Here is an 18,766-nt window from a genome sequence, read left to right on the forward strand (position 1 = left end):
TCCCTTTTCAAGATATCGCCATAAAGGTGGACCAGGGGTGACTCTAGAATTTGTTAGTACGATATGGGTATAAAATGAAAGGTGTTAATGAGTATTTTAAAAAGGAGTGGGCCTTAGTTCTATACGTGGACGCCTTTTCGAGATATCGCCATAAACGTGGACCAGGGGTGACTCTAGAATTTGTTTGTACGATATGTGTATCAAATTAAAGGTATTAATGAGGGTTTTAAAAGGGAGTGGCCCTTAGTTGTATATGTGAAGGCGTTTTCGAGATATCGACCAAAATGTGGACCAGGGTGATCCAGAACATCATCTGTCGGGTACCGCTAATTTATTTATATATGTAATACCACGAACAGTATTCCTTCCAAGATTCCAAGGCTTTTGATTTCGCCCTGCAAAACTTTTTCATTTTCTTCTACTTAAGATGGTAGGTGTCACACCCATTTTACCAAGTTTTTTTCTAAAGTTATATTTTGCGTCAATAGACCAATACAATTACCATGTTTCATTCCTTTTTTCGTATTTGGTATATAATTATGGCATTTTTTTCATTTTTCGTAATGAAAAATTTGGTGCACATGTATGCCTTTTAACAGGAAATATTTTCAGTAAAAATGAACTAATCGCCTTCTTTTATATAAACATTTTTGTAAAAGTGCGTAGATGTAGGTAATAAGCTATTTCTAGTAAAAGTTAAAAAATTTCGTTAATAACCCTGCTTTTTTTGTAATAACGCTTTTTAGTACAATGGCACTTGTGTGTTTATGTTTATTGTTCTGTTATATCTTTATTTTAAAATAAACAGTAGGCAAATCCCCATATCTGAAGGAAAACTACATTATTACCCGCTCAAGGTCATTGGTGTTAGCCTCTGTATGCTTTTTGCTTCTCTTAAACGAAAATTAGTTCAGAATAGAACCATATGTAAAGTATTATTGCGCAGCCTTGTAACACTATTAAGCACACAAAACAAACAACAACACCATTTCAAGTGTACAGCTGGGTATTTAATGTTCGGTTTCACCCGAACTTAGACTTCCTTACTTGTTTTGTTATTTTTTTTCTTTATAAAATATCTTTCGAGATGCGTTCTGCGTGAATCAATTGAATGAAGCCTACAACGATTTCATGAGCATCTCTTCAAGGGCCCAAGAAATGCTTAGGGGCGTAATTTTATGGTTGCACCACGGATCTTGGAAATGATTTCATAAAGAAAATGAATAACAGACAAGAAAAATAAAAAAAATTCCAAATAAAAGCACTGAAGTTTGGCTTACAAAGGGAAAATAAAAACAAAAAAAATCTTGAACATTTTCTTGTGAGCTGGTGCCTGTGAGTTTTATAGTGTACACAAGAAATTGTGTTAACTTTGAAATTCTGATTCTGTAAAGCAAAACTGTGAAAAAAAATTACTGATAAAAACTTTGTGAGTTTTCTTGGCAGCCAGTGTACACTATTGTGACATTCAAAACTCATACGCACTGTTGCAGAATGACTTTTTTGTTTTCATGGCGTTTGATGAATACTTTCTCACTGACATAAGACTTTTACATTCACCGCTCATTCAGCAAAACAGTGTGCACAATAATTTACAGAATCGCATGAAAATTTAATGTGTAAATTGTGTGTGCAAATGAGTTTTCAATGAGTGCACATTTTTCAGTTTTTCACAGTTAGGGAATTGACCCTCTGGGTTGTCACGCTAACCAAAGCAACTTTTTTTTTTTTGGGCCACCTCATGGTGGAATCACCAAGTGAAGTAAATAAAAAAAGACAGAAGATGTACACTCAGAGAAAAAATCGTTCTAAAACGAACGAAACAAGTTCAAAATTAAGAACATTCGTTGACAAAAGTCTGTTAAGTACGTTTTTTCTTAATTCGTGACCGATGGGCTTGTTTTAAGAACAGTTTTTCCAAGCACACCGTTCGTATTTTATGACCACCTTGTTATTGATGTGTGAACCTTCTGTGCTCATTTCAAGCACTACTTGGGCTTGATTTAGGATTCACGCTTCGGGAACGTTTGGGGCCGATTTAACATTTTTCGGTCTCAATTTAAGAACGGTTCGTGCTTGATCTTTGGTGGGAGGGAAAGTATTTTTTTAAATATATGTTATTAATTTTTATTAATAATAATATTTTTGTCATAAATAAAGAATATTTACAAACAAAACAATTGTTATTAAAATTCGAAAGTTTAAGAAAAAATGCATAATAAGCATCTCCTCATAACATTCTCTTATTGAGAAATTATTCTTATTTAAAGATGTAATCTGCATATATACTTAAAACATTTCATAACAAGTTTGAGAATCTACCTGTGGATATGTGAATGGAACTGAACGAAAAATAAGAGTTAAAAAATAGAACAAAAAAAATTGTTTTAAAAAATTTAGAGTTTGGCGGTGATCGAACTCGCGCAACACGATCGCAAGCGCAACATCATAGCCGCTGGGCCACTACAACTGCTTGATAGCTGGTGCCAAATGGTGTATTTAACATTGTAGTGCACACGAATTGTACCGTTTTTTTTTTCTCTTGGGCTTGATTTAAGAACATCGTTCTCATTAATAGAACATTTGTTCATATTTTAAGACCGGCCGTTCTTTTTTCAAGAAAATGGTGTCAGTTCAAGAACAAGGTTGTTGTTTTAAGAACAGGTCGTTCGTTTTTCAAGAACAAAAAAGTAAGAACATGAAAAGCTTGAGTTGAGTCCGGTGGTGCTGGATTTTAGAACAGCGTTTTTCTCTGAGTGTACGCTATATGAAACTGTGGGGATTTTTTCTAACGGTCAGAAGAGGGTAAAATTTTTACTCGCTGTGAAAAAATTGGAGAGAAAAAAAATACCTTGCTACAAAAGCCATTACAGAAACTGTTTTGTTTTTCAGCTATCAGTGCCACTTTAACGCCAATGCAAAACATGATACAAAAGACCAGTGCAGGTTAAAAAGGTCAATCCGGCCACTTGAAACTTTCATTGAAAAACCGAATATAAAAGGGAGATGTGTAATCCATTATTTAGTTGAATTTTACTGTCATTGTGGCACTTAAATGTGTGCTGGGTTAAACGAAAAGTCTTAGCAGTCACACTTAGAAGTGGTCGTAATACTTTTAAATATGTTTCCATCCCTAGACATCCCTTGTAATTTGAAGTAAAACATATTCCCTTGTAACATATTATACATACTTGATTAGATGGTCCCCCAAAACTCTTGACAGTTGAATTCATAATGTATTACTAATGTTACAAAATTTTGTATTTGTTAAGATATGTTAGGGGATATACTAGCCCCACGGCAGTCGGCCTAGAACCAGAAGATGCTGATCCGAAGCGAGCCGAATTCATTCCTCTTATCTTATTGGTCTGATCTTTAGGGAAAAACAACAAGAATGGGTTAAAATTTTTTATATCTATATTTAGAATTCCATTGTTTTAGCGAATTTTTTACATAAATACGAAAGTTCTGGTGTTCTTGTTGTAGGAATGACAAAAACATTCCTCGAAAGTCTTCAGTACCGATACACAGGAGAAAATCCTTGGTTGGATATTTGAATACAAACAATAACTTGTTTTAACAAAGACCTGTTTCATGGATGTAATAGTTTAGCACGGCCTTACTTATGGAAGCCAACACCAAAGATACCCAAATGATGAATCTTTGTTATTGAATCCCGTAAATCCATCGATATCCACCTAATAGTTTATGTTAAAAAAGTTTTAAAAGTGGCATATTTTGCTCCTGAAAAATGCAAAAAGCAACACTTTTTCGGGGACAACATTGTTGAAAAATTTTCAGATAGCCCAATGACAGAACAAAGAAGAATTTAGAGCAAGACAATTGAGGGCTTACTTCACCTGGTTGTTCCACCATGGCCCACCTAATGCATATGCGATATATGTACATATGATGATTTAATTTAAATAACTCTTTCCACAGGTTGACAATATTTTAGTTATAAACCAAGAATTTGCAGCAGATACACCGGATTCGATTACACTGTCTAAAGGAGACTTGGTGGAGGTGCTAAAGACAAGCAATGGCGTTCCTTCTCCGAAGTAAGTACAAATGGGTGTTTTTAGAGGTGAGCAGCAGCATTAGAGACCGCTCTGCCCTTCAGGGGCACAGTTTGCATTGTATGTAGGGATGCAACGTCGCAATTAAAACATTGATATTTGAACGTCGATGTTTTCATTAACAAAATATCTATGTCGAAATCATCGACCTTTATGAACAATACATCGATTTTCGTAAAATTTGTATTGCGCACCTAATAAAAAGTATCAAAGGAATTTATGTTTCAAAATTCAATTGTATACGTTTTAATTTTCAGAGCTTAGGAATTCACAGTGAACGGCTGGTCTCTTGGTTAGCTTTTTGTAAAGCGTGGGAGAATAAAATTGGTCACGTGTAAGTGGTCGAGGGAAATACTAAGCCACAGCGGCTTAGGGGGATTAGAATATACCCGCGGTAGGTATGCCTGCCGTAAGAGGCGACTAAAATACCAAAGCTCTGGCGAGCCCAAACTCCTCATGGAACTAGGGGGTGGGGAGAGAGAGATGGCCTAGAAGGTTTAATATGGTCATATAAATCGTTCCTGAGATGGTCGGGCTAGTACCTTAATATCCTTTGTTACCGGTCTAAATCCGGCAAAGGACCGTCAACATCGATAACACTCCCCAAAGCCTTCGGGGAGTGTCTTTATCGTTAATACAACAACAACAACAAGGAAATACTAAAAAACTTTTTATCGTAGTTAGAGGAATCTTAGCATGTCGGAACTGTTATAAATTTTCCAGAAACATTGTTGTAAAAACGTTGTATCTTTCGATGTTCTTAGAAGCTTAACATCGATGTTACCACCGTCGGTGTCTAGGAACGAGGCATCTATGTTTCGGAAATATCGATATATCGCTTACATCCCTAGTTGCATGGGTGGACCAGAGTGAGAGGGTTGTTCGACGCATTGGTTCCACATTGCAAAGTTGAGCTAGAGTGACGCGCTCTTTTTAGGGAGAGTATGCCCCTCTTCTGCGAGTTCTGTATTTCACTAAGGACCTTTTTTTCTTCTGCATAGGGCTGAGTTCTCAGGTACCGTATTTCCTCATAATGCTTGCGGATATGACTTCTTAAGTCCCTAGGAGACGGCGCCTTTCTGAGTATTCAACAGAAACTGTTTGCTCAGCATTTTATCTCTATGAAAAAATAATATTTCCAAGATATGCTCGCATAGTTGACTTGCTAGCTAGGGACATTACAATCTTCTTCCTTTTTGTCATTGATCTTCGATTGTGAAACTCTTCTCCAGCCTCTATCCGAATTAGTCTTAACAAAAGCGTCCTATAAAAACATCCTTAATCATACTTTATATAGTATTAGCTTAAGTGCATACATATTAAGAGATTGGAGCTCTAAAATCCATTTTGCTTGAACTTATGCATTCTATTTAATATATCTATCTATAATAATAAATCTTATAAAATAAAGTCACTAAATGCCATATATGCACATAACTTCACACAGAATGCTCCGATTTTAAAACGGGTTTTTGTATTTGAAAGCTTAGCTACGTGAGATGGTACAGTTAATATAATTTGAAGATATATATTATAGGAGCGTGGCAAATTGCCAAAATGTAGCAAAAAATCATAAAATTTTTGTTTACACAGCTATAACTCATAACGGAAGGATGGATTTGAAAAATTCTACTTTCCAGTAAAACTTTGAAATATTTACTTTCGATCTGCATCAAAAAAAATACTTGATTCCTTTCTTATATCAGCAAATTGTTTAAACAAAAGTAACATTTTTATCAAAAAATGCGTATGTGTGTTCGCTGTGAACTGTCCACGCTAATTGCTTTTGTGTGAGGCTTGATGCGACACATACATACGTACATATATAGCATTCGCTGCGTTATTTAACTTCGGGCGTAGGTTTACAGGTATGTATGGATGTACAACCCTACATAGTATAAAACAGTCGCTTTTTCTGTCCCTATGTCCCTTTGAATGCTTAAACCTTTAAAAATACGCAACGGATTTTGATGCGCTTTTTTTAATAGATAAAGAGTGATTGAAGAGGAAGTAACGGATGAACATATTTGGCTGAAAATTAGAGGAGGGGTAGCTTAGAACCAGGAGAGAGATATAGGCTAATTTTTATTACGTTCTGGATAGGGTCTTGAGATCAAAACGTGGACCTGGGTAATTCTGGGATATGTTTGTACAATGTGGGTATCGAATGTAAGCTGTTCATGAGTACTTTGATACGGGGTATTTTTCGTACCCGCGGGTAACTAGGGTCTCGAGATATAAGCGAAAACGTGGACGCGGGTACCCCTAGAATGTGTTTATAGAATATGGGTAACGAATGAAAGCTGTTGATGAGTGCTTTAGTACAGGGTAGTTTTCATACCTATTTGTGAAGGGTCTAGAGATATAGGACAAAACGTGCATCAGGGTAACACTAGGAGGTGTTTTTACATTATGGGTATCAAATTGAAGCTGTTGATGAGTGCTTTAGTACAGAGTAATTTTTATACCGCTGGGTGACTAGGGTCTCAAGATATGGCCAAACCTGGACCCGGATACCCCTAGAATGTGTGTGTAATATGGATATCAAAAGAAAGTTGTTGCTGAGAGCTTTAAACTAATTTTCATTGTGATATTCGATTTAGTTGCATTAACCTGGCAAAACTGATAGATGTGCATGCGAATCCAAAATAAAGACATGAATTAATCATACCCACATACCTATTTACATACGTCCTATTCGATTTGCCTGAAATTTGGTATATAAATTTGCCTATATTAGTATTTACGACCCTTTTTCCGGGAAGTAGACCAGAGACGGACTGGGACTGGGATTAGGACTAGGACTGGGTGTGAGACTCGGAGTGGGACTGGGACTCGGAATGAGACTGGAACAAAATACATACCACCCTCTGGGACTGGCAATGAGAGATGAGAAGAACTTGAGAGAAGAGAAAAGAGGAAGTAGATTGAGAAAGAGATAGAGTGAGGCGAAGATAGGGATAGATGAAACGAAAAAGAAGGAGGGAGGAGTGAGTAAAGGGATTAAGAAAAAGTGAAGAGGGGGGAGGTCAGATTTAGACGGAAAAAGCTTATTAAAATGTATGCAGATAGGCCAAATTTAGGGCAGAACAACGTTTGACGGGTCTGCTAGTCTATATATATAAAAAGAAGTTTACATTTTGATTGTCACTCCATAACTCGAGAACGGCTCGACAGATTGCCATGAAATTTTTAGGAAAGATACAGGAAGCAGAGATGATGGTTAGTTGATTTTGAAAACCCAAATCGGTTTAGCCATTCTTGAGTTATGATTTTTTTTTAGAAAATTATATATAAAATTCTCGTGTCACAATGTTCGCTTCCGTACTCCTCCCACACGGCTTGACCGATCCTCATGAAATTTTGTGAGCATATTGAGTAGGTCTGAGAATCGGCCATCATCTATTTTTCATACCGCTGGGAGGCTAGGGTCTCGAGATACAGCCCAAAACGTGGACCCGGATACCCCTAGAATGAGTTTATACAATATGGATATCAAATGAAAGCTGTTGATGAGTGCTATAGTACAGGATAATTTCCATACAACTGGGAGGCTAGGGTCTCGAGATATAGCCCAAAACGTGGACCCGACTACCCCTAGAATGTGTTTATACAATATGGATATCAAATGAAAGCTGTTGATGAGTGCTTAAGTAGAGGGTAATTTGCATACTCCTGGGTAACTGGGGTCTCGAGATATAGGCCAAAACGTGGGCCCGTGAACGCATAGATAGTGTTTTTCATTATGGGTATCAAATTGAAGCTGTTGATGAGTACTTTAGTAAAGGGTAGTTTTCATACCTATTGGTGACTAGGGTCTCAAGATATAGGCCAAAACGTGGATCAGGGTGACGCTAGGATGTGTTTTTACATTATGGGTATCAAATTGAAGCTGTTGATGTGTGCTTTAGTGCAGAGTAAGTTCTACGCCGCTAGATAACTAGGGTCTCGAAATATGGGCCAAAACATGGACCCAGATACCCCTAGAATGTGTGTGTATTATGGATATCAAATGAAAGCTGTTGTTGAGAGCTTTAAATTAATTTTCATTGTGATATTCAATTTAGTCGCATCAACCTGGCAGAACTGATAAATATGCATGCGAAGCCGAAATAAAGTCATGAATTAATAATACCCGCATACCTATTTACATACGTCCTATTCGATTTGCCTGAAATTTGGTATATAAATTTGCCTATGTTTGTATTTACGATGCTTTTTTCCGGGAAGTAGACCAGAGACAAACTGGGACTCGGAATAGGGCTAGGACTGGGACTGAGACTGAGACTCGGAGTGGGACTGGGACTGAGACTCAGAATGGGACTGGAACAAAATACATACCACCCTCTCGGACTGGCAATATGAGATGAAGAAGAATGAGAAAAACTTGAGAGAAGAGAAAAGAGAGAAAGAGAAGGAGACTGAGAAAGATATAGAATGAGACGAAAATGAAGAAAGATGAAGCGAAAAATACGGAGAGAGGAGTGAATACAAGGATTAGGGAAAAGTCTAGAGGGGGGAGGGCAGAGTTAGACGGAAAAAGCTTATTAAAATGTATGCAGATAGACAAAATTTAGGGCAGAACAACGTCTGCCGGGTCTGCTAGTTTAATATGTTATCATACTGTTTATGGTATGAATATTTAGAAAATGCGTTTAATGTTGATTTATTACAAACATTTTTTTTATAAGCTTTTCTGATCTGCAGATAAATCCGAATGAATGCTTTACTTCCTTTGACATAACTTCGTATTTTTCTAAGGTACCGAAAAATGGTGCTTTGGATGCCTTGAAAGTTTGGCTGGATAAACAAAATATCAACCCGTTCATCGCCAACGCTTTATTTCATTTGGCGTGTATAAACCTATCATTTTTCCAGTTTAGAGGAGTTTTCTATGAACAAACAGAGGGCCTACCAATGGGTTTAATCATAAGTCCGTTTCTATGCAATTTGTTCATGAACAGTTTTGAAGAACAACTTGTTCAAAGCTCTCTATTCCCACACTTCTATTGCAGATACGTTGACGGTTGCTTTATTATTATGGAGAGGGAAAAAATCGAAAGAACCCTGACTCTATTCAATTCAAAAAATAATGCAATACAGTTCACATGTGAATATGAATCCAATAATGAGCTACCGTTTTTGGACCTAAAAATAAAACGCGATATCGATGGAAATATCGAATTCGATATATATCGGAAGCCCACCTCGACTGATCGATTTATACCGATTGAGTCCAATCACCACCTTTCCCACAAATTAGCCGCTTTCAATTCTATGGCTCACCGGCTAGTAAATGTGCCGCTCAGTGATTCGGCATACAAAAAAGAAAAGGAAAAAATCGTGAGCATCGCGAAAACAAATGGCTATAGCTCCAGCATTATATTGCAAATAATTAAAAAGCACCACAACAAAAAGGAACGAAGGGAGAGTAGTTCATTTTTTGACACAGTGGGCGTGGATGATAAGAAGACTTGGTGTAACATGACTTTTGATCCAAATAGCTTTAATGACTTACAAAAACTTTATAGGCAAGCAAATGTAATGTTGGCCCCAAAAACAACAACAAAGTTAAAATCCCTATTGAAAACAACGAAGGACAGATGTGAAAATTTGGACAAGCCGGGCGTGTATTCAATAACGTGCTCGCAGAAAAACGACGATGGTAATATATGCGGCGCTAAGTACATTGGTCAGTCGGCCCGCACTGTACGAATTCGGTTAAATGAGCATTTAAAATATATAAAGAATATTGACCCGAGAAGTGGAATCGCTGAACATGCTTTATCGAATAGGCACCGAATAAGCGAAGACGATTGTCAATTAATAAAAGCAGAAACAAATAATAGCAGATTAAATATTCTAGAATCTTTACATATATATGTAAACAAAAGTGACTCGGTAAATCGTGATACAGGCCCACTGTATTCGAGTCTATTCGCAGCTCTTCAGTAATGTTTGATGGTTCCGTTTATTGTTATACATACAGACATATATAATTACTTTGTTTTTTGTTCTTGTAACTCTCTTTAACTTGTTACATTTTATTAGCTTTTTCTAAACTCGTTTGTTTGATTTAGTTAAGCTTACTTTGTTTATTTTTATTTTGTTTTGGTTAGTTGATCGTAGCAACTGATGAAGACACTACGTATGTGTCGAAACAATTGTTTTGTTCTTGTATTTTTAATTTAATAAAGACAAAAACAATAAATATATTGTTTAAACGACTTTAAGGTGTATCAATTTTATATTGTCGTTTATATTGTCGTGTTGGTTTATTATTCTACCGTCGAATGTTTTCTGTTTTTAGATTTCCATGTTTTCGAGTACGTTGAGACGTCGGCCTTTTGCTTGTATGTGAAGAACCCTAACTGTTTTATTTATGTTTGCTGGGGAAAATTCATTCCCGACCATGTGATTCGCGAAGTTATACTCGGGTATAATGTTTGTATTCCATAATTTTTTGTTGTAATCGCAAATATGATCTCTGAACCTCTGGGCCCTTTGACCCACACCTTTCCCGCTTGTTCGATCATGTGCACCTCTCGCGTTCTCTTAATCTCGCCTAATCAAATTGGTACGTCTGCGGACCAAGCTTAAAGGGATGCGTCCTGTTCATATTTAATAACTCTAACACACTTTTAGATCAGTGACGATTATTTGCTAACCGACGGGTGGAGATGCTCACACAAAAATTAGCGCACACGTACAAACAAAAGCACTAGACTGGTTTGGTCCTCATAAAAAAAAAAAGTTGCTAATTTTTAACGCGTTCAGTAAGTTCTAAATGTAAAAATGTGGTCGTGGTCCGCTCTTTTACCTTATTTGAAGGGCTGAATTCTTTTTTTGATTAATTTAGTATAACAGGTGTTATACGGGGTGAAAAGTCAGAAATCAGAGCCTGACTGTAGTCATTTTTTATTTTCCAATTTGCTGAACGCGAAAAAATAAAATTTCGAAATGTAGAATTTCGAACTTTGAAAGCTGATATATATTTTTTGGAGGCTAACTTCGAAAAACGGAGATAGTACTTTGTTTACTCAAGCCTCAGTCTCTACAAAAAAGTGGGTTTTGTCCAATACCCAGAAAAAAGTGGATTTTGCCGCATAGTGTTATCATTATAAATACGAAACAACAGGTTTGACTCACTTATTTACTTTGACTTCCCCTATTTATGATATTTGGTATATCTTTATTAACTTTTGAATGCAAACCCTAATAATAATTTTTCCTCCAAAAATTTCATGAGTTTATAACGAAGCTCTTCCGTGGCCCGTTGCTTCTTTAATAATTGCTGGGGTATACTCGCCGTGTCCGGGGTACGTTTACAATAAATTTGTATTTAAGGGGCACCTAGCAAATCGATTTAATAGAATACTTCACTTTATTCATCGACTGCTTAAATAATATAATATAAAAGAAAACGTATTTGTATACTTCATTTGCAAATTCACTTAGATTATCTTGCGGCATCCTCGACTGTGGTGGCGGGCCTTAACGGTCCGGCCGTATTCCGTAAGATGGATCCCGTTAGTATGTGGCGTATGTGCCCTGTCACGCCTTATGTCGGCGTCTCTCTCTGTCGCGGTGCTCTGCCGTGCCTTATGTCGAAGTCTATTTGTATTGCGGAGGTGATGCTCTGCCGCGCCTTGCATCGCGGTTCGGTTGACGTCGGCGTAGGCGAGCGTTCGTCACCTGTTCGCGGGTGCGCGTTACTGTGGGGGGCCTTTGCCTACGCGGGTGTGAACGAAGTCTCAAGCGGTGTTTGGTGGTACAACCGACACATTCACCACTTGAAGCCCCGAGTCACTCCTATGAAACGATCTCTCTTGGTTGGACAACCGACACATTCGAGGTATGCTTCACTGGTAGCTCCGGTCACGACTACAGGTCCATGCTAACTAACTCTTAAGGCCCCAGTACTGATACTTAGCATAGACTTGACTTGACTTGGCAACTTAGCCTTGATTATACTCCACTTAGCGCATACAATCTGTAATCATAATCAATAAATGTATATTTGTATGACAAAATGTCAAAATGAAATGGAAACAAACAAATGGCATTAAACGTCACTTAGAACTTACATAGAAAATCAAAATTCAACAGACTTCTAAGTCAAGTTAAGTGTTGCTAAGTTTTGAGTAATCAGTAACATGCAATGTTCATTAACAGAACTGTAAGTGACAGTTCTCAAGCCAAGTCAAGTCTGTGCTAAGTAGATATCAGTAATGGGGCCTTTATGCTGCTGTGTTGCCCCTTTTATGGTTGTTTTGTTTGGTGTTGCTAGCTCAAATGGTTGCGTTGCCATGGTTACCGTGTTGCTGTTAAATGTTGAGACCCGTGTTGCTATTAAGTGTTGTGATCGCTAGTTGTGTTGCTGAGACTTGTTGGTTTGTCGTGTTGCTAGGGCCTTTTGTGACTGGCGGTTGTGTTAATGCTGTGTTAAATATGTTGTGGGGTCGTTTTTTGTGGGCCATATTAATGAGGTTTTATTTGGTCCTCACACTCGAATAACTACATAACCATCGAAAGCTAGATCAACCCAAGTCACGTTGTATGACTACTAACAATAATATTTTAACGGACTACTACCAATAAGCATAAGGAGGCAAAATAACGGAGGCTCAATAATAAATTTGACTGGCAGCAAGCGCATAGATGGAGTGGAATAAACATAATATCTGACTGGCGTCCAGACACTAACTAAAAGCATAATAACAAACCAGCAGGACATGACTGGCAGTACGACTGGCAGCGAATATTATGTATATTAAGTATATTTAAATTATTAAAAATTTTAGAGTAAATTGAGCGGCCTTAGGGACGCTTACCCATGAGCAAAAATTTTATTTTTGCTTAGGCATTTTTTTTTAAATCAGGAATTGTAACTTACATAAAATTCCATATGTATTCTTGATGATGACTTCAGGCTGAAGTCGAAATATCGAACAAATAAATATATTTTGAATACTATTAAAAAAGAAGTTTTATTGAATAATCTGGCCTAAAGCTCAATTAAAATTATCAAATTAAAATTAAAAGAATATTTCAAATTTGCAATGTTAAAAGTTAATTACTTTGTTCAACTAAAATTTAAACAATGATTCGAAAAAAAAGGAATTAATTAAATGTTAAAAAAAATGTATTAAAAATTTAATATCAAAATTTAAGTACGTAAATTGGAATGCCAGGGAAATATTGGGAATACCCCATTAATTGGGAGGATAAAGTAATTGTAGATGCAGGAAAAGGAGATTATGAAAAAAAAAAACTACAAAAAAAAAAAGACTTTTTTGGAAGAAAATAGGTATGGGAAGGGAACTTACAATAGATGACATTAAAAACCCTACGACCAAAGAAGAAGAAATAGCTAGGATGATAAGGGATAGGTATCAATATTAAAATTATAATATCTCTGAAAAAAATTGTATTTCTAGAAATTTAAAATTTTTTTAGATTTACAATGTTTACAATAAAAAAGTTATAAATAAAATAAAGTACTTTTTATTAAAATTGGAATTTAAACCCTTATTCACTAGTAATTACAGAAGTTTCAAAATGTCTTGGTGGACAAAAATGGCCGAAGGCATTATGGTAGCCATAGCCGGTTACGAAATAGGTAAAGGAAACTCGGAAACAGCAGAAAACAAAATTGTAAAATACCAACCAACAGCCGAGGTAGACACAAAAACTACCCCAAAATTTCCAGATGTTTGGCTAGGCGCAATGATTTGCGTAGTCAGCCTATTAGTCATTACAATAGCCACTATAATCAGAAAATATATGAAATTCAAATATAGCCAATTGAGAAACGTGCAACAGCGCGTCTAAAAATTTTATTTTTTCTCCTTCTTAAATATCCAAACCCAAAGCTGAGGAAGAGCAATAAACAATTCAAGTAAATATCAAATAGTAAATCTCAAAATGTCACAATCGACAGTAAAGGCAGCCCTGCCTAAAGTGAACAGCAAATCAAAAATTTGCATGATTCCTTTGAACGCTCCTGACAAAAATGGTCATGAAGCAATAGGAAATTCTAGGATAGTGGAAATAAACAAAAACTAAGAACGAGCGGCCACCGTGGTGTGATGGTGGCGTACTCCGCCTACCACACCGTATGCCCTGGGTTCGCACCCCGGGCAAAGCAACATCAAAATTTTATAAATAAGGTTTTTAAATTAGATGAAAATTTTTCTAAGCGGGGTCGCCCCTCGGCAGTGTTTGGCAAGCGCTCCGGGTGTATTTCTGCCATTAAAAGCTCTCAGTGAAAACTCATCTGCCTTGCAGATGCCGCTCGGAGTCGGCATAAAACATGTAGGTCCTGTCCGGCCAATTTGTAGGGAAAATAAAGAGGAGCACGACGCAAATTGGAAGAGAAGCTCGGCCTTAGATCCCTTCGGAGGTTATCGCGCCTTACATTTATTTTTATTTATAAGAACGAAAAAAAATACAAAAATTTTAAAACCAGTCCATAACAACAAAAAAATAAATGAAGAAAAAATGACAAAGAGAACCTATAAAAATATATGTGAAGCGCTATATAAATTTGCAACAATGAGACATGTCGCGCTCCTTTTCATAGAAAAATGGTAGCGTAAGAAATACAAGCAACCTGATTGTTGATGATAAAATTGACTTAGGACAATTCCTTATCAGGCTGTACACATGCTGTACAAATGCCGCCAATCTAGGACTTGTAAAGAATAAAAAACACAGTTGTTCTGAGGGACAAATTGGTGATTATAAATTGAATATTTACTGCAGTACGCAAATTTAAAATAATAATAGTAGGCACCCAAGTTCTCAAAGATCAAATAATTGCGCTAACCCAAGAGGTTGTGCATGTGACAATACTGAAAAAAAAAAAAAATTATAAAAATAATTGTTCATAAAAATCATGACTATTCTCTCTTGGTGGCCGCCGCAGAAATCGCATGACGTAAAAGACGAAAATATATTGGTGGAAAATACGAAGAAACCAAAAAGTATAAAGATATGAAAAAAAATGTTTGCACCCACTGCACCATCCTTTTACCCACTAATTGAACTACTACTAGTACTCTAGTGCTCTTCCATCAATCACAACCCCTAAATTTTTCGCATAATTAATGACAGATTCCGTACTTTATACGTTCTTAGTTTAGTAGAACTCAATAAACAATGAATATCGTTGTTTAATAAAAATAGTTAACATAAGAGTCACTAATCTTTAGTAAGTAGAAATATCACATTATAGAAATAATTATAAATTTATTAGCCTTGGTCAATTTAAGGTAAACCTCGCTCTTAGAGAGGTCATAATCCTAGGAAAATATTTTACTTTAGCCACCGGTAGAATAGGAAGTATTAATAGAAAAAATATTTTTTTTACTCTAACTCAGCTAAATATTAAAGAAATAAACATTTAATTCCCCAAGGCCTTCGGGCCATAAGTTAGAAAATAAATATAAGGAACAGTATAAAGTAAAGAATATTGATAAAAATAACAATTTAACTCTGATACCACATAGAGTAGAAAATAGTGATAGGAACAATAAAGATAAGGAAATAATAGTCCATAAAAGTAAACTTAAAACAATATAAAACACTGCTAGTAAGTCACTTAATTAAAAAAAAAAAAATACTTTTTTCTTCACAAAGCATTCCATTTTACTCACTAAACAAAAATCAGCACAATAGATACGTAAGGAAGAAAATGTAAACAAACAAAAACAAAAAAGAAAATATAAATACAAATTCATATTGGCATCAAGTTACCGTTACTTCATAATAAATTTGTTAACATAAACAGATTTTAAGTGGGTCGACACACGTAAAATTCTGATATGTAAAAACAAATGTAAATAGCACTTGATGCAAAACATTACTCATAATCATAAACATACAACCATTCAAAATTAATATAAAAAAATAATATGTAAATACGAAAGTCAGCATAACAATTCAAATTATATACGTTTCTCCCTTAAAAGTATATACAAAATGTGCACACGAGCAAAAGAAAAAAAGGTCAACACAAAATCACACATGTCAAGCAAATGTAAACGGATATAAAAAAAAGTAAACAAACTCTTCACTCTCAATATCAAGTTACCGCAATGCAATAAATTACAATAGAAAACTAGAAAGCAATTAAAATTTCGTAAACTCTAAGTGGGTCATTAAGTCACTTTAAGGATCATATACAATTCTTTTCAAGTGTATATGGCCCTTCCTAAGGGATATTTGTATTTATGTAAATGCCCCAATGAGTCTAGCTTGTAATGTACAACCAAATGAATTTCACTTTCGACCACACGCAAATAACTCATAGTGGCATTGATAAGTTATATTGAACCCAGCGGGGAGCCGTATCCGTGTACAGTTATTTAACCCGTATGCGTTACACTGACCAGCTCACGTATCGATCAGCATGACTGATCGACAGCGTCGGTTTGTCAATGTGACTGCCCAAATATTATTACATAGTTAGGTAATAAGAATATTTTGCTGACCTGGTATATAGAAATTAGAATGTAGTTATTTCTAGTGTGTAAGTATTGTATGTAAAAGTTTTAATAGTATTGTAAGTCATTTTTACTATAAAAGAGAAAGTATTTCTTAATAAAAGACAATCAGACTTCTGCGCTGAACACAAGCGCTCACTAAATATATTTGTTTAATTTCCGTAAATATTGGGATATCGTGATTTTCCTCTAATACTCGTTTTCGAAGCGGTGTGGGTACACAAAATTTCCAAGGGACCGCTTCTTCATCGGTGACCGGCAGGGAATGTGGCGGTACAGTTGTCCATCTTGCATTATGTAGTCAGAATATTTCTCGAGGTTAGTGCTCACTTCGTTCACGCGCATGTGCCACCACTTGCATGGTCGCTCTGTTATCGTTGCCAATCGTAGGGCCTCAAGTGGTATTTGCCAGTAGCCATTTTTCAAATCCAAGCTGCTGATGTACTTTGCTCGTCGTAGCATGTCCAGTATATGTTGTATTCTGAGTAAGGGGTATGCGTCGGGTGCGGATCGGGCGTTGAGCTGCCGATAATCCACACATAACCTCCACTATCCGTTTTTCTTCTTGGCTAGTCTGATTGGTGCACTGTGTGGGCTACAGGATGGCTGGATGTATCTTTTCTGAAGTAATTCGTCAACTTCTTTGTTGATGATGGTCTGCGTAGCTGGGTTGCGGGATAATCTTGTGCTCGGCTATTGTCGTCACCACACTCATGCTCTCAAATTTTCGGGGTTCTTTTGAGAGAAAACCGCGCAGTCGTTCCGCCTCCGCCTCATCGTAGGCACCGTTGATCTTGTTGATCCTATCACCTATGTTATTGTTGTCCTCGTCTGGTGGCGTTACCTCCTCCGTGATCTGTGCCGGCTTGGCTGGTGGCAATGTATGCTGTGTGACTGGCCTGGATAGCGCGAGATGACCTCCTCCGCAGTATATGGTGGCTCCCATGCTCCCTAGGGTATCTAGGCCCAGTATGATGTCGTCGATTGCTCCGGGCATGACGTGTAAAACTGTGTGGTGTGACGCTTCTCCGAGGCGTACCTCATTCCTTATGGCGTCGAATATTGTGGTGCTAGTCCCGTTTGCCATCGTTATTTTGATGGCCACTCTCACCATTTCTCCGCTCCCAGAGTTTACCACACGTTCTGCAAGGCTGCTCGAAACGAAACTTCTCGATGCCCCTGTATCGATGACCGCCTTGGCTGATTCCGCGCCGAGCCTGGTTACGGCGTAAAGGCGGCCATGCTCTTGGTACATTACTACTGCCGATTCGGCGCCGAGTTCCTTGGGCTCACCGCGCCTTGCTCTTCGTGAAGCCCTCTGTCGTTTCCCTGACATCGACGGCAGCATTCGGTTATGCGTATATCATTGCGCCCACACTCCCAGCAAAAAATTTCCGTGGGTTTCGGCATCTATTGGCGTAGTGTCCTTGTACACCGCACCTCCTGTATACGTTGTTGGGGTCGAATCTCTGATTTCCTGGAGGCGTGTGGTGCGGTATGTTCGGTGGTGGTGGCGGTGGTGGAGGTACAGGTTTCGGTGGTGATACCAGGGTTGTATCGCGTAATTTCGTGGCGATGTCCGCCTGATGGTCTTCGATAGTCCTCATGTATGCTCTCGTTTTCCTCGGCAAGGGTTAAGAGTTCTGCGAGATTGGCGAAGTCCCTCAGACGGATATAAAGTAGGCAATCGGGGTGGCTATTACGGAAGATTCGTTCCAGCCGTTGTTCGCTGGTGTATCCTGCGTGTCTCATCAAGCTCTGTATCGCAAGCACGTTGCGTTGCCATGGTTACCGTGTTGCTGTTAAATGTTGCGACCGATCGTTGTGTTGCTGAGGCTTGTTAGTTTGTCGTGTTGCTATTAAGTGTTGTGATCGCTAGTTGTGTTGCTGAGACTTGTTGGGTTTTCGTGTTGCTATGATCTTTGTTAGCTGACCTAATCATGTGAAAACAACTTTATAGCTTAAAAGGGCATTAAACGGAAATGTGAAGCTTCACAAGGCCAAAATAATGACATATCAATTTTAAAAATCGGACGTTAAATAACCATGTTACAACGAAAAAACGTTTTCGGCTGTATTTCTAAGGATAAAACAAAAAAATTTTTTTCCGAAACCCTCTAAACTTAATCTTCAAATTTAGGGCACACATTAGCAACTTTTTTTTTTTGACCCAGTCTA

The 18,766-nt window shown here is 37.3% G+C and overlaps 1 protein-coding gene across 5 annotated transcripts in view; it reads left to right on the forward strand.

The window, feature by feature from the left end:
- Window positions 1-18,766, forward strand: part of Obsc (Obscurin) — a 2,548,720-nt gene that overhangs the window by 63,538 nt on the left and 2,466,416 nt on the right. For all 5 annotated transcript variants that reach the window (XM_067772951.1, XM_067772955.1, XM_067772952.1 and 2 more), the window contains exon 2: window positions 3,943-4,061. In XM_067772951.1, the coding sequence (XP_067629052.1) occupies window positions 3,943-4,061 (119 nt within the window). The remainder of the gene's footprint in view (window positions 1-3,942; window positions 4,062-18,766) is intronic.

This window comes from Eurosta solidaginis, chromosome 3 (assembly GCF_040869045.1).
Source record: "Eurosta solidaginis isolate ZX-2024a chromosome 3, ASM4086904v1, whole genome shotgun sequence".
NCBI classification, from domain to species: Eukaryota; Metazoa; Arthropoda; class Insecta; order Diptera; family Tephritidae; genus Eurosta; species Eurosta solidaginis.